The 21,965-nt window shown below is 42.2% G+C and overlaps 1 protein-coding gene across 3 annotated transcripts in view; it reads right to left on the reverse strand.

The window, feature by feature from the left end:
- LOC126191240 (voltage-dependent calcium channel subunit alpha-2/delta-3) overlaps positions 1–21,965 on the reverse strand; it is a 792,714-nt gene that overhangs the window by 515,995 nt on the left and 254,754 nt on the right. For all 3 annotated transcript variants that reach the window (XM_049932047.1, XM_049932049.1, XM_049932048.1), the window contains exon 3: positions 21,521–21,631. In XM_049932047.1, the coding sequence (XP_049788004.1) occupies positions 21,521–21,631 (111 nt within the window). The remainder of the gene's footprint in view (positions 1–21,520; positions 21,632–21,965) is intronic.

Here is a 21,965-nt window from a genome sequence, read left to right on the forward strand (position 1 = left end):
TGTAGCACCATACCTCAAATGCTTTGATTCTCTTCTTTCTGGTTTTCCCACAGTCCATGTTTCACTGTCATACAATGCTGCGTTCCAAACGTATTTTCTCAGAAATTTCTTTTTCAAATTAAGGCCCTTGTCTGATACTAGAAGACTTCTTTTGGCCAGGAATGACCTTTTTGCCAGTGATGGTCTGCTTTTGACGTCCTCCTTGCTGCCTTGCTGCCTAGCTAGCAGAATTCCTTAACGTCATCTACTTTGTAACCATCAATCCTGATGTTAAGTTTCTTATTGTTCTCATTTCTGATACTTCTCATTACTTATGTCTTCCTTCGGTTCAATCTCAACCCATATCCTGTACTCATTAGATTGTTCATTCCATTCAGCAGATTATGTAATTCTTCTTCACTTTCACTCAGGATAGCTATTTCATCAGCGAATCGTATCACTGATATCCTTTCACCTTGAATTTTAATTCAATTCCTGAACCTTTCTTTTATTTCCATCATTGCTTCTTCAACATACAGATTGAACAGTAGGGGCAAAAGACTACATCCCTGTCTTACACCCTTTTTAATCCAAGCACTTCATTATTGGTCGTCCACCCTTACATTCCCTCTTGGCTCTTGGTTGGTTGTTTTGGGGAAGGAGACCAGACATCATCATCGGATTAGGGAAGGAAGTCGGCCGTGCCCTTCCAGAGGGACCATCCCGGCATTTGCCTGGAGTGATTTAGGGAAATCACGGAAAACCTAAATCAGGATGGCCGGACGCAGGATTGAACCGTCGTCCTCCCGAATGCGAGTCCAGTGTCTAACCACTGCTCCACCTCACTCGGTCTCTTGTACATATTGTATATTACCCATCTCTCCCTATAGCTTACCTGTACTTTTCTCAGAATTTTGAACATTTTGCACCATTTTACATTGTCGAACGCTTTTTCCAGGTCGACAAATCCTATGAACGTGTCTTGATTTTTCATCAGTCTTGCTTCCATTATCAATCGCAATGTCAGAAATGCCTCTCTGGTACCTTTACCTTTTCTAAAGCCAAACTCATCTTCATCTAGCACATCCTCAATTTTCTTTTCCATTCTTCTGTATATTATTCTTGTCAGCAACCTGGATGCATGAGCTGTTAAGCTGATTGTGTGATAATTTTCACACTTGACAGCTCTTGCAGTCTTCGGAATTGTGTGGATGATATTTTTCCAGAAGTCAGATGGTATGTCACCACACTCATTCATTTTACACACCAAGTGAATAGTTGTTTTGTTGCCACTTTCCCCAATGATTTTAGAAATTCTGATGGAATGTTATTTATCCCTTCTGCCTTATTTGATCTTAAGTCCTCCAAAGCTCTTTTATATTCTCATTCTAATTCTGGATTCTGTACCCCTTCTAAATCGATTCCAGTTTCTTTTTCTATCACATTAGACAAATCTTCCCCCTCATAGAGGCTTTCAATGTATTCTTTCCACCTACCCGCTCTTTCCTCTGCATTTAACAGTGGAATTCCCGTTGCACTCTTAATGTTGCCACCCTTGCTTTTAATATCTCCAAAGGTTGGTTTGACTTTCCTGTATGCTGTGTCTGTCCTTCCGACAATCATTTGTTTTCCAATTTCTTCTCATTTTTCATGCAGCCATTTCGTCTTAACTTCCTTGCACTTCCTATCAATTTCATTCCTCAGCAACTTGTATTTCTGCATTCCTGAATTTCCCACAACATTTTTGTACTTCCTCCTTTCATTGGTCAACTGAAGTATATCTTCTGTTACTCATGGTTTCTTCACAGTTACCTTCTTTCTACCTATATTTTTCTTTGCAACTTCTATGATGGCCCTTTTTAGAGATGTCTATTCCTCTTCAACCTTACTGCCTACTGAGCTATTCCTTATTGCTGTATCTATAGCCTTAGTGAACTTTGAGCATATTTCATCATTCCTTAGTACTTTTGTATCCCACTTCTTTGTGTATTGATTCTTCCTGATTAATGTCTTAAACTTCAGCCTACTCTTCATCACTACTACATTGTGATCTGAGTCTATATCTGCGTCTGGGTATGCCTTACAATCCAGTATCTGATTTTGGAATCTCCGCCTGATCATGACATAATCTAACTGAAATCTTCCTGTATCAGCCAGCCTTTTCCAAGTATACCCCCTCCTATAGTGATTCTTGAACAGAGTAGCACTATTACTAGCTGAAATTTATGACAGAACTCAATTAGTCTTTCTCCTGTCTCATTCCTTGTCCCAAGCCCATATTATCTCGTAACCTTTTCTTCTACTCCTTCCCCTACAATTGCATTCCAGTCCCGCATGGCTATAAGATTTTCATCTTCCTTTACGTACTGAATTATTGTTCCAACATTCTCATACACCTTCTCTCTCTCTCTCTCTCTCTCTCTCTCTCTCTCTCTCTCTCTCTCTCTCTCTCTCTCTCTCTCTCTCTCCACCTTCAGCTTGTGATATTGGCATGCTGTTGGTGTTGGTTTGTTGTAGATTCTGATAAGAACAACCATATCACTTAACTTTCCACAGTAACACACTATTTGCCCTATCTTCCTATTCATAACGAATCCTATTCCCATTATGCCATTTTCTGCTGCTGTTGATGTTACCCTTTACTCATCTGTCCAGAAATGCTTGTGTTCTTTCCATTTCACTTCACTGACCCTACCTATGTCTAGATTGATCCTTTGCACTTCCCTTTTCAGATTTTCTAGTTTCCCTACCATGTTCAAGCTTATGACATTCCATGCCCCAACTCTTAGAACATTATCCTTTCGATGATTACTGAATCTTTTTCTCATGGCCAGCTCCCCCTTGGCAGTCCCCTCCTGCAGATATGAATGGGGGACTATTCTGGGGATATTTTGCTAATGGAGAGATCATCATGACACTTTTTCAATTACAGGCCACATATCCTGCATGTCTTTAATGCAGTGGTTTTCATTACCTTCTGCATCCTCATGCTGTTGATCACTGCTGATTCTTCCACCTTTATGGGCCATTTCCCACCCCTAGGGCAAGAGAGTGCCCTGAACTTCTGTCTGCTCTTCCGTCCTCTTCGATAAGGCTATTGGCAGAATGAGGGTGACTTCTTATGCCGGAAGTCTTCAGCAGCCAAAGCTGATTATTAATCAAAATTTAAGCAGTAGTGGGTTTCAAACCCAGGACTGAGGATGTTTTGATTACTATTCAAAGAGACTATTCCTAGACCACTGCTTTAAAAATTGCCTTTTGAATTTGTTAACTCATATGAGCAACTCCTCTTAACTGACTTCCAATTGTTAACTTTAGTGGACTAGTCCTCTTCGTTAAAGTACTCATTTGTAGTTTCCTAATGCAATGCACCATTGCTGTTCACTGACTATTCGATCTGATTATTTGCAATGATCAATGCCTGCCATTTCATCGATCAACAATTACTGTTTTAAAACTGTCTATTGATTGCTAAATTATGTGGGGTAGTGCCTTTAGCCAGCCCATCTGAGGTAGAGCTTGATGTAATGTGTAAGTGCAAACCCGTTTGCTATCAAATTTAATTTACTGAGCACAGTATACCACATAGCGTAAACGGTGATCCTAAGGGATATTTAAAGCTCGCTGATCTAAGAAATTTGTGTTACTTTGAGTCATTTACCTAGTTCCACCAGCTCTGTCGTTATTTAAAAGGGTTGTTGCCTAGACATAAACTATCTACATGTACTACCACTGTATATAATAGAGGGAAACATTCCACGTGGGAAAAATATATTTAAAAAGAAAGATGATGAGACTTACCCAACAAAAGCGCTGGCAGGTCGATAGACACACAAATAAACACAAACATACACACAAAACTCTAGCTTTCGCAACCAACGGTTGCCTCGTCAGGAAAGAGGGAAGGAGAAGGAAATACAAAAGGATATGGGTTTTAAGGGAGAGGGTAAGGAGTCATTCCAATCCCGGGAGCGGAAAGACTTACCTTAGGGGGAAAAAAGGACAGGTATACACTCGCACACACACACATATCCATCCATACATACAAGACACAAGCAGACATTTGTTTTTTATCTCATTTATCACTGCAAATCTTTGTCCTTATAATGGTATTTTCAACTTTGGAAATACAAAGAAGTCCACACAGGCCAGGTCTCTCTTTTGCGCAATCGAGAAGCTCTCCACAGATTGTGAGACAAAGATCTTTCTGGTTGACTCGTGAGCCACGAGATGAACTTGGTGGCAACATGATGCATTCCAAGATGCTGCGTACGGATTTCATGACATGATCCAACTAAAATGTTACATTCTTCTGCAATCTCTCAGTCAATCAGACTCTGGCTGGTATGCACAATTTTGTTGATGTTACTGACACGGCACTGTTGGTAGACGCCAAAGGATGTCCTGAATGAGGATCATCTTTATCTTCCGTCTGGCCATTTTTAAACCACGTGAACCATTCATAGAATTGAACATGGCTTAAGCATCATCACCGTAGGCTTCCTGCATTATTTAGTGTGTCTCTGAAAAGATTTTCTTGAGTTTCATGCAAAATTTAATGCAGACGCATTGCTCCTCTAACTCTGCCATCTCGAAATGTGCAAACTGTGTGACATAATGTTCTACTCTTACAGCACTGAACAATAACTAACAGACATACATCAATGAAACTTCTGGCAGTTACACATTAAATATAGGCGTGTGCGGAGATGCGAACCACATTTCATTCCAACAAGCCACTGGCACAAAACTATTTATGTTTGGGAATTTTTTGAACAGACCTGTATTTTCATTTGATGCTTCTAGTTTCACTTTTTGTTTGAAGTTAATTTTATTATCTAACTACTGACCAGCCCCCACTTTGTAAGGTAGCACGAGGTATCTACGACAGGATGACTTGTGTGGCACAATGGTAATAAATTATATACACAAACCTTCCTCCTGAATTAGTGTATCTATTAGTGAAAACCATATCAAAATCACTAGAGTAGTTTCTGAGATTAGCCTTCTCATACACACAGAAAAACATGACATGGGATTTTAATTTACAGTATGTAGTGATACACAGTGCACGTCACTGGGTACTTCCACAGGTAATGGCAACTGTGGTACATCTTGCAATATTGGAACAACATGGGTATTCTACAATGTGCATTTAACCAGTAAGACCATGTATATGTGAACATCAATATAAAACAGGGTTCGGGTACAAGAGTTCACGGCAAAGGTAGAAATGAAACACATGCATCAGAATTCTTTGTATATGTATTGTGTATGAGTACAAATGGAACAAAAATGAATCAAAATCAACTACTGTGCTACAAAATAGTGCCCAGTGCTTCCACACAGCATTGTCAATGATGAGGAAGATTCTGAAGGCCACTGGCATTGCCATCAATGTGTGCCACCCATGGCTGAAATGTCATGAAGATATCTGCCCAGTTTCCAAAGCACCTTCAGTTGTGAAATGAGGTTGAAGTCACGTGGATTAAGGTCTTTTGAGCAGGATGGATAGTAGAGGATTTCCTACCTCCACCACTATACACAATTCTCGATGATGCCTGCAGTGTAGGTCCTAATCTTATCATGAAGTACAATTGCATTATCCAGCACTGCTAGATGTTTTAGCTGACGTGCACATTGCATAAGCTACCGTAGGTCCTGGGGAGCGGACCGAGTGGTACTCCTCCGCCTATATCACGCCTTGTGTGCTTGAAATTGGACTATGGAATCAGAGTTTACTCCTCTGCATGGCTATCTTTCCTTTGGCGTCTTGACTTTGTCCACCACCATGGAATGCGTTTAGCATCTGGAGCTTTTTACACTAGCTCCGTGGACAGCCTTTATGCTGAGACTGCTGAATCTCCGCTGTCCAAACGACGAGCTGTCCTACTGACTCATTACACTAGTCATCTATCTTCCATGCCTGCTCATCAGACCCATGCCCTTTTTTTCGATGCCCCTTGGATTTAGGGTATGCAGGCCACTCTTCCTCACAACTACCACTGGGAGTCCACTTCCGTCAACTGCTACATTCTCTTTCCTTACACTTTCCTAAGACTTTCTTGACAAATGGGGGTTCGGCGTCACCTTGCTTTGTCCCCGGACCTGCCTGCTCCGTGACTTTTGTCAGCTTCCCAATGATAGTACCTCCCCCCCCCCCCCCCTTGTAGTTTATCATCGAGCATCAGTTTTTTATCCTTCCCTAAGCCACAGAATGGGTGCTTACGACCGTAGCAGTTTTGCACCCTAAAATCATAACAAAAAATAAGAGCTACCATAGAAAGTTGTGCTAATACTGGGCATTGATGGTGTGGCTGTCCCTAATTGAGTGACACTCCAGACCATTGTGGCTGTCATATGCTAGAATGAGCATGACCTTCATGTGTGATGGATTTTGTCACACCTTGTATCATCATGATGACCCTAGATAATGTCATTCTGCTGATTGTGTCTTCAACTTTGGTTCATACACTTGTACCCAGGTTTCATCAATTGCAGTAATGCAATTGAGCATGACATTGCCTCCCCACTCAAATCACTCTACGTTGATATGCCTAGTATTGTATGATGTCCCCTTCTCCACCTTTATTAACTGATGCGGTACCCCTGTTGAACACTTCTTGTGCACCTTCAAGTCCTGCCATAAAATACAGAACATTGTCATCAAAATATTCATCTGTGTCATTAATTCCTGCACAGTCCATTGTCAGTCCTAAGTTAAAGACTCTCCAATAACAGTCACAGACAGTTAAGTACAGATTAATGTGGGTTACCCACCTCGCGGCAAGTCTTTCATTGCTGTGCCTCCATGTCGGAATGCCCCCACTCAAGAAGCAACCATTCATTAGGGCAATGTCCTATCACCCACATCCACTCATAGTTCTGCACTACACTGTGCAGCATTTCTGCCAGCAAGAAATGCAATTTTCATATACGATTGCTGTTCCTTTCTGCTTGTATCCATCTCGTAGCATGGCAAAGCTCATACTCAGTGTTTCAGGAACTGATACAAAGTCATTCTCGCAAGAGGTCACAATCTGTTGGTTGATTTTGGTACTGCTTGCTGACAGCTTTTGAATGTATTTACAGTGATGCCACATGTTCACACAATGTACTATTGTTGCTGTAACTTACAGAATGACTCTTGTTTTTAGGACTGTTACTTTTGTTTTTGAATGTGATAAACTTCATAAAATAGTAAATTTACCTTAAGCTGGTTGTCAGCATTTTTCCACTGTTTACCGAACTGTGTAGAAGGTGTTCTATAGCAGGCAGCACAGAATACCCTTATGACGTCTGTGCAGTGAGCTCCTCATTCAGTGGAGAACTGCTCCCTAATACAGTGCCATAAGACATTAATGTGTGAATACAGTAAGACTAAGTCAACTTATCATAGTTTCATCTCCAAAGTCTACCGACTGTAAGCTTAACAGATAAATCACGTTCACGAAAGACAGGACACCTCAAACGACTACCGTATTTACTCGAATCTAAGCCGCACTTTTTTCCGGTTTTTGTAATCCAAAAAACCGCCTGCGGCTTAGAATCGAGTGCAAAGTACACGGAAGTTCTGAAAAATGTTGGTAGGTGCCGCCACAACTAACTTCTGCCATCGAATATATGTAGCGCTACAACAGGCATGTTTTGCAGGCACAAAGATACATACTGGCGCCAAAACCTCTTCGTCAGTAAATAAATTTTAAAAAAAGGTGGAAAACGAGCTTTTTTCTCCGCCCCGAGTTTCGACCACTGCACTTTCATACATTATCCAACGAAGTAAATAGAAATTTCGTATTGTTCATCTTCTAGCAGCATTTCAATGTACTACGAAAATCCGACTGGCAAGACTGTTTGGGATGTTTGTCAATATGGGAAACTCTACGTCCTGAATTTTTTCATACCTGTGAGAAGAGATGGTTGCTACTAGGAACTTTTATGAATTGTGAATCACATGCAGTATTCTCTTCACAATAAGAATAATACGAATATAAACATTTTGCCATGTATTCTTTCGTGTTTGCTGCTGTCTCATTTAAATCCTGTCTGCCTAATAAATAATAAACTATGAAACTACAGCGAGACAACAGCAAACGCGGAAGAATACACATATCATGTCATGTTCGTCATATTCGTATTGTTCTTATGCCTAATAGTGATACAGTCAGAAATGAAGCATGGCAATTGACTAGATTTTTAAATCTAAGATGATTCTAATTTCTGTGCAGAATATAATGTACTAAAGAGGCGTCTGCAAAGATTTTCAAATGGTGAAAAATGTTCGCTAAACTCTCATTCAGAACATCTTTCATCATATGCAGTCTATTATTTGGTTCTTGTTGATCATTATCAAATAAAGCAGCAGTGTAAGTAACCTCGCACAAGAGCAAGCCACGCCGCGAGCGGCGACAGGCCGTAAACACTCATTATCAGAATGCGACAAACAATGCAATGCATTTTCAGCTTAGAGTGACGTAAACACATAACGGCACTTATCAGATCAAAGAAAAATAAGCAATCAATTCAAACCAGACGAAGCACGTGAAAAAGGAAGGGTACCCGTATAAATACGGACGGAGCGCCTGATGCATAGCAATGGCTACCTGGTAAAGCTTAACTGCTAAGCTTACGACTCGAACCAAACTACTGTAGCTGTATCGTCATTCATTCGACCTAAATTGTGTCTCGTATTATAATGGACCAACATTGTTTCGATTTGGAGGTGCGGCCTAAAACTTTTATCTCCCCTTGAATTTCGAGTCTCAAATTTCGGGTGCGGCTTAGATTCGGGAAATTATTTTTTTTTCCTTTATTTCTATTGGAATTTGCGCAGCTGAATAAGTATTAAGGAGAAAAAGGGACATCTTACTAATAACTATATTTGCACATTCAAGAACAAAACAAGATTCCAGCGAACACAACACAATAATCAGCACACACAAAGAGTGTTAGGCAATGCCAAAGAGGTCTATTTTACACAGTGCGCTTTGCTCCGTCACACACGAAATATATTGTTCACACAATTCCAACACCCCTTCTTGAACTTATATTTTGTGTGTTGCTTCCACAAGATAAACCAAATAGTCCCACAATCTTCTCAAACTTCTCCCTTTCCAAGGGTTTGGTCAGAAGGTCAGCTAACATGTCTTCTGTACGCAGATAGTCCACGGCAATGTTCTGTCGTTCTACGTGGTCCCGAATGAAATGGTGCCGTATATCAATATGCTTTGTCCTAGCACTAGTAACATCATTTTTAGCTAGGTTTATGGTTCCTTTATTGTCACAGAAGATGGTTGTAGGTTCCTCAATTAAATTGGGTTCTATTTCACTTATTAATGTTCGTAGCCATAATGCTTCCTGTGTGGTGTAGGATAGTGCCATATACTCGGCCTCTACGGTGCTCAATGCAACAGTTTTTTGCTTTTGACAGGACCATGATGTGAGGCCCCCCATTAATTTAAAACAGCAGCCAGTGGTGGAGTATCTGTTTCCCAATTCACTCCCCCAGTCCGCATCGCTATATCCCTCTAGTTTTGCGTTACCATCTCTATAGTATTTTAGCTCATAGTTTGAGGTTCCTCTTAGGTATCGGAATATCCTCTTTACAGCTTTCCAGTGCTTTTCCTTTGGGTCTCTGCAATATCTGCTCACTGCATTGGTGGCAAAAGCAATGTCGGGTCGTGATGTTTGAGACAAATATAACAGACTCCCTACTGCTTCTAAATAAGGAACATTCTTGTCACATTTCACATCAGTCTCATTTACACTTAACTTCACTCCTACTTCAATTGGAGTACTTATGGGTTTGCAATCACTCATGCCAAATTTCTTTAATATTTTTTCCGTGTATGATGATTGACTTATGCTCAATTCTTGTCTTTCTTCATCCTTAGTAATTTGCATACCTAAATAACGTTTAACTTCTCCCAAATCATGCACCTTAAACTTGGTTTGCAGCTGTTTCTTGAAAATTCTCATTTGGCCTTCACTTTCAGTCAGGATAAAGAAATCGTCCACCCATATCGCCATTATTATTATTTCTTCTTTTCTCCCTTTACTCCCTTTATAGTAAATGCTGGGATCTGCCTTGGATTGCTTCATATTCATATTTATTAGAGTTTCATGTAGACATCGATTCCAGCAACGTCCACTTTGTTTAAGTCCATAAATACTTTTTCTCAAACGCCAAATCTTTTTACTTTCTGACCTGGTTTTTATGGCTTCCCTTGGTGGAATGACATATCTCCTCCTCCAATTTCCCATTTAAATATGCCGTTTTAACATCCATATGATGAATTATTAAATTTCGTTTTACTGCCAAGGCTAAAAGATATCTCAATGACGCATACTTGACTACAGGTGAAAAAGTTTCTTCGTAATCTACCCCTTGTTTTTGTGAATATCCTTTTACCACAAGTCTTGCTTTGTATTTTGGTGATGAGCTTTCAGAGTTCTTCAAATTGAATACCCATCTTGCCTGCAGTGGTTTCTTATCTCCTGGCATATCTACCCATTCAAAGGTTTCGTTTTGATATAAAGATTCTAATTCTCTCTTCATCGCTTCTTTCCATTCTTGAGAGTTTGGGCCACTCATTGCTTCTTCTGCTGTTCTTGGCTCATCATTAAAGGACTGTGTTGTATACATCTCAAAATCCGGATATTCCTTCGGTTTTGGTACACGAGAAGAACGCCTTACATTGGTTTCTTCATGTTTTTCATCCTCTAACTCATTGTCATCATAAATTGCTTCCATTTGTCCTTGGCTGTCGTCTTCCTCTTCTTCACTTCCTATTTCCTCACACAAGGTTTCACCTTCTGAACTAGGTGCAGTTGACTTAGTGGTTTTGCTCTCTTCTGAGTCCTTTCTATTTTCAAAGAATATTACATCTCTACTTGTGACAATCTTTTTAGTCAATGGATCCATTAATCGGTAGCCCTTTGAATTTTCACAATAGCCTACAAAAATATACTTTTTAGCTTTTGGATCCCACTTTCCTCTTAGGTGTTTTGGAATATGTGCCATTGCATCACACCCAAAAACCCTTATATTGCTTAGATCAGGTTTCTTTCCTACCCATATTTCATAAGGGGTTCTACTCTTTAATGCTTTTGTAGGTGATCTATTGTTCAAATATACAGCTGTTGACACTGCCTCTGCCCAAAAATCTTTGGATAATTCAGCATCAGTCATCATGCTCCTTGCTTTCTCAACAATGGTCCTATTAGCCCTCTCAGCAACCCCATTTTGAGATGGGCTGTACCTTATGGTAGTTTGATGCCTGATTCCCTTTTCTGCCAGAAGTTTCTTCAATTTCTGGTTAATATATTCTCTCCCATTATCAGACCTGATGATCTTGATCTTCTTTCCTGTCCATCTTTCAACCATATTGCAATATTCCTCAAAGATATCACTCACTTGGTCTTTAGAACTAAGAAAATAAACATGAGTATATCGTGAGTAATCATCAATAAACGTAAGAAAATAATTACTCCCACCTATGGATTCACACTCCATCGGACCACATACATCTGTGTGGATTAACTGTAAGACTTATGTGGATTTACTCTTACTAGTCTTGAAGGGTAACCTTGCTTGTTTTCCCTTTATACATGTCTCACAAGGATCCTTGGACACACTAAAATTCTGTATTCCCTTTACCATATCCTTTATTATAGACATACTCTTTCTATTTAGATGTCCAAGCCTCCGTGCCATAAAAAACCTTCTGCTGAATATACTGAATCACTAACAGTTTTATGTTTACTATCAATGATATCCAACTTAAAAATACCCCTTTCGTTACTTGATGTAGCTATAACTTCACCACTTTCACTGATTACCCTTGCACCCTGCATGTCAAAGGTGACTGTATTTCCTTTCTTGACAATTTCCCCTACAGACAGCAGGTTAGTTGCCACATTTTTCATATAATGAACATTGTGTGCTGTAACCATATCTGATTCACCATTTACACTTACATGTAGATCTAGTTTTCCAGCCAGGTGGCACTGGAGTTTATTGCCATCAACAGTAGATATCCCCATATGAGTCTTATCTTTGATGTCATAAAGAAGTGATTTATCTTTAACAATATGCACAGATGCACCCGAGTCTAAAATCCATTCCATATCACGGTTGCTCATCCCACCAAAAGAATAAAAACATGAGAGTGCTTTACCTTTGTTATTGGTCCTTCTCTCTGGGCTATCAGTAACATACTTCCTTCGCTGAGTGTCTGATCCTGGGCTTACTTTTTCTTTGCACTGAGACGCAATATGTCCCATCTTCTGACATTTATAGCACCTCACCGGTTTCTTCTTTTTGTTTTTGAGTAGAGAGCAGACGCACCTTCCTTCTCCAATGTACAACAGCTTGGAGCACTCTTTACGTCCTGCAGGATTTTCACCTTAACACTGTCGCCTGTGATTGGTATACCCGAGCTTTCAAGTCCCATAATCATAGGTGCATACCTTTCGGGCAGTCCTGCCAAAAGCAATGTTCCTATCCATTCTTCAGCGATCTCGAATCCGATGTTTCTCAGTCGGTTCGACGTGGTTAATATTTTGTTAACGTATTCGTCTACACTCTTACATTTGTCCAGACGAGTGGTAATTAACTCGTGTAATAATCCTACTTTTCTCGTAAGACCACCATCCTCGAATGCACTTCGTAAATTGTCCCAGACTTCTTTCGCTGTAGCAGCTTTTTCAACGTGAACATAATTCACCGAATCAATCAGTAATATCGATTTTGATTTTGCTTTCCTATCCTTACTTGAATAATTCCGATCTGTGGATTTCATTGTCCCATCTACCACGTCCCATAAGTCGTCTAAACGTAAATACGCTTCTACTGCGAACTTCCAGTTTGCATAGTTTTCGCGACCTATAAGTCTTTCAATCTGTGGAATTTGTGCCGTACTCATTCTTAACGGTAACTTGCTTTTTATTGCCGTAAAGAACACAGAAAAATAATGCGGAAAAAAACTGCGATCGTCTTGTAAGGATCACTTGCACTTCACGTAAATTGGAACTCTTCCAATACTTTCTCCTTACTATTTTGTTGATATACTTATTCCAAATGCACGCTGGGCCCATAACCTATTGGAATTTGCGCAGCTGAATAAGTATTAAGGAGAAAAAGGGACATCTTACTAATAACTATATTTGCACATTCAAGAACAAAACAAGATTCCAGCGAACACAACACAATAATCAGCACACACAAAGAGTGTTAGGCAATGCCAAAGAGGTCTATTTTACACAGTGCGCTTTGCTCCGTCACACACGAAATATATTGTTCACACAATTCCAACAATTTCGAGTCTCATTTTTAAGGTGCGGCTTAGATTCGAGTGCGGCTTAGATTCGAGTAAATACAGTATAGATAGGACCTTCATATTTAAGAACATATACATTAGCATGTTTGGCGGAAATGATTAGCATTTCTGTCTCCTCAGTTCAGCATGTGTCCTGTGGCCTAGTAGGCACAGGGTACGCCACTGGCCCTGATGACTTGCTCCACGTGTGATGGCATTGACTTGCCTAAGGCCTGATGGCATCCTGTAGTATAGCCATCCATGCTACATCCACCTGGTTCCAAAGTTAACCTGTGGAGGTTGGCAGTGGGTCACAGCACTGCTCCTATCATTTCTCCATATCCCACACATTTTCAATTGGCAACAAGTCTGGTGATCTGGCAGGCCAGGGCAAAAGGCTGATATTCTGTGACACCAAGAAGGCATGTCTTCCTGCAGCAACATGTAATTGTGCATTATCATGCTGAAAAATGGCACCTGGAGTGTTGTGCAGAAAGGGTACAGTTATAGGTCGCAGGATGTCATTCATTTGTAACATCACACTGGTCACAGAGCCCTGGACAGGCACAAACTGTCATTTGTGGTTGTCTCCAATAGTCTTGAGTTGGTGCTGTATATCTCATGCAAATGCAATTACTGTAATGCTGCTCCCCCTGTCTGCAGCAAATCAAAATTCAGACATAATTTTCAAACAAACAGAACCTGGATTCATCTGAAAACACTATCTGATACCACCCCTGTCCCCAGTGATGTCGTTCCATACACCATTGCCATCTAGCACGTTTGTCAAAGACAGGCAGAGAAGTGGACGATGCACATGTAACCCATGACACAATAAACAATGACAGTCACCCCTGATAGTGTACGATGTGTCACACTGTTCCAATGTTGTGCCAGAGCTGACGAGGATGCAGATCCGTCATGCAATGCCATCTGGATGAGGTATCAATCTCCTCAGGGCATGGGCTGAGCGGTGCAACCTGACACACGTCGTCATTTTCTACAGCTTACCATGAACCATTCTGTACACTCTCGCTGCACTACCAAAACACATTGTCCCACACATGCAGCAACTGTCCAGATGGATGCATCACATTCTCTCATACCGATAATGAGCCCTTTTTGAGACTCACTCATTTGACGGTGCAGTTTGTGCATACATCTGTGAGGCACCCTTCAGGTCTGCTCAAGTTACACAGATCCATTACCTTCAGTTTTTGGTGACAAAGAGGGCTGCAAGCACATTTTACCGGTACGTGATGTTGCACTATGATGTCAATCTCAACCTTGAACCTGCGGACCAACATGGTTCAAATGCTAACCATTTCTGCAGGACATAATAAGGTAAATGTTGTGTCTAGACAAGAGTCTAGACACAGGGTGAGGTTACCGATAGGCACGTGTACACACACGCCGGCTGGCGTGAGTTCTGGAACAGGATACTTGATGAATGCTATAGAGAAAAATATGCAGCTCCTTGAATACTTAACTTTAATTCATCCTTGTGGTACATCGCTATTGACGATACAAATGAGTATCTCCAGATACGGTTAATTACAATCACTGTAAGGCTAATGGCGCCTTGCTAGGTCGTAGCCATGGACTTAGCTGAAGGCTATTCTAACTATCTGCTCGGCTAATGAGCGATGCTTCGTCAGTGTAGTCGCTAGCAATGTCTTCGTACAACTGGGGCGAGTGCTAGTCCGCCTCTCTAGACCTGCCATGTGGTGGCGCTAGGTCTGCAAGTACTGACAGTGGCGACACGCGGGTCCGACATGTACTAATGGACCGCGGCCGATTTAAAGCTACCACCTAGCAAGTGTGGTGTCTGGCGGTGACACCACAGTAAATATGAACATCTAAATGATTCATGGAAAATCTCATATAGAGATGTGAAACAAATACTAACAAAGAGATAGAGGGGCTGGCCAGTACTTACCTCAGCTCAGTACAGCCGATAGATACACATAAAACAAAACCGAAAATTTATGTTCCTAGCTTTCGGAACAAATGTTCCTTCATCAGGGAGGAGAGAGGGGAAAGAAAGGGAAGAAGGGAAAGGAGATTCAGTTAGTCACAACCCAGGTTATGAAGCAACAGGGAAAGGAAAATAGGGAGTGTAGCAAGGATGGAGGCATGGTTGTCAGAGGGAAGCCAAAGATATTCTACTGTAAGTACTGTGCCAGCTTCAAACCAAAGAGGATGCATACAGAAGTAAAGAGGTATATAGTATAAAGATAAACACAACTATGCAGGATGAAAAGATGCGTGAATGGCTAGAGGAAAGGGAAAGAGGAGAAGACTGAAGAGTACATGGGAGTGAGGTTGTTTAACGTAGGTTCAGTCCAGGGGGATGGCGGGATGAAAGGATGTGTTGGAGTGCAAGTTCCCATCTCCGCAGTTCAGAGGGACTGGTTTGGGTGAAACCAAATGGCACATACAGTGTAGCAGGTTCCTAGGTCCCTAGAATTATGCGGGAGGGCATGCTCCGCTACTGGGTATTGGACATCTCCTAGGCGGACAGTTCGTATGTGTCCGTTCATGCGCTCAGCCAATTTAGATGTTGTCATGCCGATGTAAAAGGCTGTGCAGTGCAGGCATGTCAGTTGGTAAATGACATGTGTAGTTTCACATGTGGCCCTGCCTTGAATTGTGTACGTTTTACCAGTAGCGGGGCTGGAGTAAGTGGTTGTGGGGGGATGCATGGGGCAGGTTTTGCAGCGGGGTCGGTTACAGGGGTAGGAACCGCTGGGTAGAGAAGGTAGTCTGGGAATATTGTAGGGTTTAACAAGGATGTTACGGAGGTTAGGGGGCCAACGAAAGGAAACTCTGGGTGGTGTGGGGAGAATTTTGTCAAGGGATGATCTCATTTCAGGGGTTGACTTGAGAAAATCATATCCCTGGCGGAGTAATTTGTTGATGTTTTCGAGGCCAGGATAATATTGGGTGACAAGGGGGATGCTTCTGTATGGTCTGGGGGTAGGATCATTGTTGTTGGACGGGGAGGAATGTATTGCTTGAGAGATCTGTTTGTGGACAAGGTCTGCAGGATAGTTGCGGGAGAGGAAAGCACTGGTCAGGTTATTGGTGTAATTGTTGAGGGATTCGTCACTGGAGCAGATATGTTTGCCACGAATACCTAGGCTGTAGGGAAGGGAGCGTTTGATGTGTAATGGATGGCAGCTATCAAAGTGAAGATACTGTTGTTTGTTTGTGGGTTTGATATGGACGGAGGTGTGGATGTGAGCTTCAACAAGATGAAGGTCAACATCCAGGAAGGTGGCTTGGGTTTTGGAGAAGGACCAGGTGAAATTCAGATTCGAAAAGGAGTTGAGGTTATGGAGGAAATTAAGGAGTGTTTCTTCACCATGAGTGCAGACCACAAAGATGTCATCTATAAACCTATACCAGGCCAGGGGAAGCAGCTGTTGGGTCTTCAGGAAAGCCTCCTCCATGCGGCCCATGAAGAGGTTGGCATAGGATGGAGCCATCCTGGTTCCCATGGCCGTTCCCCTGATTTGTTTGTAGGTCTGGCCTTCAAAAGTGAAGTAATTATGGGTGAGGATGAAGTTGGTAAGTGTGATAAGGAATGAGGTTTTTGGAAGATCTTCGGGTGGGCGTTGGGAGAGGTAGTGCTCAAGGGCAGAGAGACCATGGGTATGTGGGATGTTTGTGTAAAGGGATGTAGCATCTATGGTGACAAGAAAGGTTTCAGGTGGGAGAGGAGTGGGAATGGATTTGAGGCGTTCTAGGAAGTGGTTTGTGTCTTTGATGTAGGATGGGAGTCTGCAGGTGATAGGTTGGAGGTGCTGGTCTACCAGAGCTGAGATACGTTCGGTTGGGGCTTTGAAGCCTGCTATATTGGGATGGCCAGGATGGTTCTCTTTGTGGATTTTGGGTAATAGGTAGAAGGTAGGGGTACGTGGCTCAGGTGGAGTGAGTAAGTCTATGGAAGCCGGAAAAAGTTTCCGTATTTTCCGTATTTTTCTTATTTAGTTGTCTTCCTTTGGTATTGAACATTACCAACACAATTTCTTTCTTTCTCGTCCTTCCCTCCATGTTTTATTCCTTCTTATGATTACTATTTCAACTTTAGTTATTTAATTTCCCTACCCACCAGTTGCCCACTATGTACCCTAATCCTATACCACATTATTTACATTCATTCCGGAAACATGCATTAACTGTAGCCAAACTGCAATCCCACATACTTTTCCTCCGGTCCTGCTTAACCTTTGGAATTACCCCTAAAGGACTTACCTTAGAAGTTCCCATCTCCGGGTGCAATTCCTCCTTCCACCAGTCTCTCCTGGACTTCCAGAACCTTCAATAATTAGCCCTTACCCAACTTGTCCTGAATCTCTACACTACTTCATGTAACCACCACTCCCAACAGCTCCTATCTCTCTTCAAAGTCCTCCACCTCTCAAACCCTTGCTTGGAGAACACACTCAGGAACATCATCCTAGAAGCCAGCTGCAAACTTGAGTTCCATGCCACACACCACCTGAAAAAACTATCCACAGTGCTAGTGCAACACCTAAGAAGTGGGGTCCCTCTCCCTATCCCTCACAAACACCAACCACAACAGAACCTTCAACAAACCCCCCTCATAGCCAACAAACCTAGCCTAGCCACTCTACTCAATCTCCCCATCCCAGCACATACCCCACACAGACCAAATCTCAACTACAACCACAGTGAAATGCCACATATCGCCAGTCCCAATTCAGTCCTAAACCTCTCATACAGATCCCTCTCTCCTCCAGAGACATCTGTTCTGTCAAAAGGCTTAACCTTTATCCCCACGCCTAAATTCAACCACACTGCCCTGGTTAAAGATCTCCTCTCATTCACCCGGAACCTCAACTGGAAATACCACTTCACTCCCAAACACAGTCCCCAAATACTAGACCCAGTGTTGAACCCTGTCTAGAACAGTTCCGACTGCCTTCTAAAAGGGATCCTCCTCCCCTCCCCCAAAACCATCCCTTGCAGACATTTCAGGAATTCCTCACATCCAGTGTTGCCTCCCAGTCCTTCTTGAAGAACATCCCGACAACCCCCAACATTACCCCAGCTGAATCCCGTGCCATTAAGGAGCTGAAAATAGACCGCTCTATTGTCATCCTCCCGGCGGATAAAGGCTCCACAACTGTCGTACTTGACATGGCAGAAGGACTGCGTCAACTCTCCGACACCTCAACCTACAAAGCTGTTACCTAGGATCCCATTCCCTCCATCCAGACTGAGCTGCAAAAAATCCTAAGAATCCAAGGTCCCTCACAAGGCCTCACAACGGCTTCCATAGACTTACTCACTCCACCTGAGCCACGTACCCCTACCTTCTACCTATTACCCAAAATCCACAAAGAGAACCATCCTGGCCGTCCCATTGTAGCAGGCTTCAAAGCCCCAACCGAACGTATCTCAGCTCTGGTAGACCAGCACCTCCAACCTATCACCTGCAGACTCCCATCCTACATCAAAGACACAAACCACTTCCTAGAACGCCTCAAATCCATTCCCACTCCTCTCCCACCTGAAACCTTTCTTGTCACCATAGATGCTACATCCCTTTACATAAACATCCCACATACCCATGGTCTCTCTGCCCTTGAGCACTACCTCTCCCAACGCCCACCCGAAGATCTTCCAAAAACCTCATTCCTTATCACACTTACCAACTTCATCCTCACCCATAATTACTTCACTTTTGAAGGCCAGACCTACAAACAAATCAGGGGAACGGCCATGGGAACCAGGATGGCTCCATCCTATGCCAACCTCTTCATGGGCCGCATGGAGGAGGCTTTCCTGAAGACCCAACAGCTGCTTCCCCTGGCCTGGTATAGGTTTATAGATGACATCTTTGTGGTCTGCACTCATGGTGAAGAAACACTCCTTAATTTCCTCCATAACCTCAACTCCTTTTCGAATCTGAATTTCACCTGGTCCTTCTCCAAAACCCAAGCCACCTTCCTGGATGTTGACCTTCATCTTGTTGAAGCTCACATCCACACCTCCGTCCATATCAAACCCACAAACAAACAACAGTACCTTCACTTTGATAGCTGCCATCCATTACACATCAAACGCTCCCTTCCCTACAGCCTAGGTATTCGTGGCAAACGTATCTGCTCCAGTGACGAATCCCTCAACAATTACACCAATAACCTGACCAGTGCTTTCCTCTCCCGCAACTATCCTGCAGACCTTGTCCACTAACAGATCTCTCAAGCAATACATTCCTCCCCGTCCAACAACAATGTTCCTACCCCCAGACCATACAGAAGCATCCCCCTTGTCACCCAATATTATTCTGGCCTCGAAAACATCAACAAATTACTCCGCCAGGGATATGATTTTCTCAAGTCAACCCCTGAAATGAGATCATCCCTTGACAAAATTCTCCCCACACCACCCAGAGTTTCCTTTCGTTGGCCCCCTAACCTCCGTAACATCCTTGTTAAACCCTACAATATTCCCAGACTACCTTCTCTACCCAGCGGTTCCTACCCCTGTAACCGACCCCGCTGCAAAACCTGCCCCATGCATCCCCCCACAACCACTTACTCCAGCCCCGCTACTGGTAAAACGTACACAATTCAAGGCAGGGCCACATGTGAAACTACACATGTCATTTACCAACTGACATGCCTGCACTGCACAGCCTTTTACATCGGCATGACAACTAAACTGGCTGAGCGCATGAACGGACACAGACGTACTGTCCGCCTAGGAGATGCCCAATACCCAGTAGCGGAGCATGACCTCCAGCATAATTCTAGGGACCTAGGAATCTGCTACACCGTATGTGCCATTTGGTTTCACCCAAACCAGTCCCTCTGAACTGCGGAGATGGGAACTTGCACTCCAACACATCCTTTCATCCCGCCATCCCCCTGGACTGAACCTACGTTAAACAACCTCACTCCCATGTACTCTTCAGTCTTCTCCTCTTTCCCTTTCCTCTAGCCATTCACGCATCTTTTCATCCTGCATAGTTGTGTTTATCTTTATACTATATACCTCTTTACTTCTGTATGCATCCTCTTTGGTTTGAAGCTGGCACAGTACTTACAGTAGAATATCTTTGGCTTCCCTCTGACAACCATGCCTCCATCCTTGCTACACTCCCTATTTTCCTTTCCCTGTTGCTTCATAACCTGGGTTGTGACTAACTGAATCTCCTTTCCCTTCTTCCCTTTCTTTCCCCTCTCTCCTCCCTGATGAAGGAACATTTGTTCCGAAAGCTAGGAACATAAATTTTCGGTTTTGTTTTATGTGTATCTATCGGCTGTACTGAGCTGAGGTAAGTACTGGCCAGCCCCTCTATCTCTTTGTTAGTACATATGAACATCGTATCTCTAGTTGCTCAAGGTGTTTTGTTTTTTCTGAACATGAGTGTACATCAATAACAGGGTATCTTTTCAACGCTGTCCATCACTCTCTGTGAATCCAGGTAACACCAGACATCTTAATTTGAATGTTGGTCACATTCTGCATCCAGTGGCAATCCGTGCCTTCAATTTCAACATGTCGAATTAGTCCCATGGGCAGTGAACAATGAATATTCATTGTATTTCTTCCCATATTTTGTTTTCATTTTTCTAAATATTGCATTACACATGCAAAATACTGAAATTAGGGAGAAGTGTGTCGTCACTGTCTCAGGCTCAATGTCAGTATCAGACACCACTTCTTCATACAAGTTAAAGGAAACAGATGAAGTATACCTCGCTGTTTTAAAATTCTACTTTTCCTGCAGAGTACATCTAGATAAGCCACCAACACAGCACTCACAGTCATGCAACAGCACAGTTTGATGGAATGTAAATAATTTAAGGAACACAGATAACAACTCACTGAGTAAGAGAGATGCTGGGTCACTGACAGGCACACATGCATGACTAGAATATTGCTCAAGCAAGTGGGACAGGTGCAAATACGGCTCAAGGGGGTTACAGAATGTAGCTATACAAAAAGCAGACAAGCCAGGGAAAATAAATATATGTTGACATTTTGAAAATCAATGACAGAAACAATGAGGGAATAGAGAAAGATAGTGTAAAGCAGAAACTGTCCTAAAATGAGGACAAATGGGTGGGACAGAAAGTTTCCTTGTGTAAAATACTGTGGTGGGCTGGAATCATAATCTACCAAAAATCATTTAATGACAGTATAAAGTGATACAGCCACCAAAACAAAAAGAGGTTTACCTTTATAGCGCTGATCTTGGATTCAGTCATGTTGCGTATGTTGTCAGCAATTTTCTCCAGCAGTTTCTCACCATCCACTGCTCGCACCTCACCAGTCTCCTTGTTGTAGCTCTGAAAGAAATAAACAGAAAACTTTTTGAAGATAAGTACTTGAAAGCAACGCAAACAATATTGAAGAATATTTCTGAACGTAGATGAAGATACCACAAATAATACAAATCTTTCTAACAGTTCTTCTACCATCTGAAACATTCAAGTACCTGAATCAATCAGATCTAAGGCTTCACTCCCCTAGAGCCTCTCATCAAAGACAATCAGATGTAGCAGACACTTTCAATATTTATTTTTTTAATTGGTAACGAGAAAATTGGATTCAATATGGATAGTTCAGAAGATAAAGCAAACAAAAATTCACTAAATGACACACACAAAATTTCGTGAAATT

The sequence above is a fragment of the Schistocerca cancellata genome, chromosome 6 (assembly GCF_023864275.1).
Source record: "Schistocerca cancellata isolate TAMUIC-IGC-003103 chromosome 6, iqSchCanc2.1, whole genome shotgun sequence".
Classification (NCBI taxonomy): Eukaryota; Metazoa; Arthropoda; class Insecta; order Orthoptera; family Acrididae; genus Schistocerca; species Schistocerca cancellata.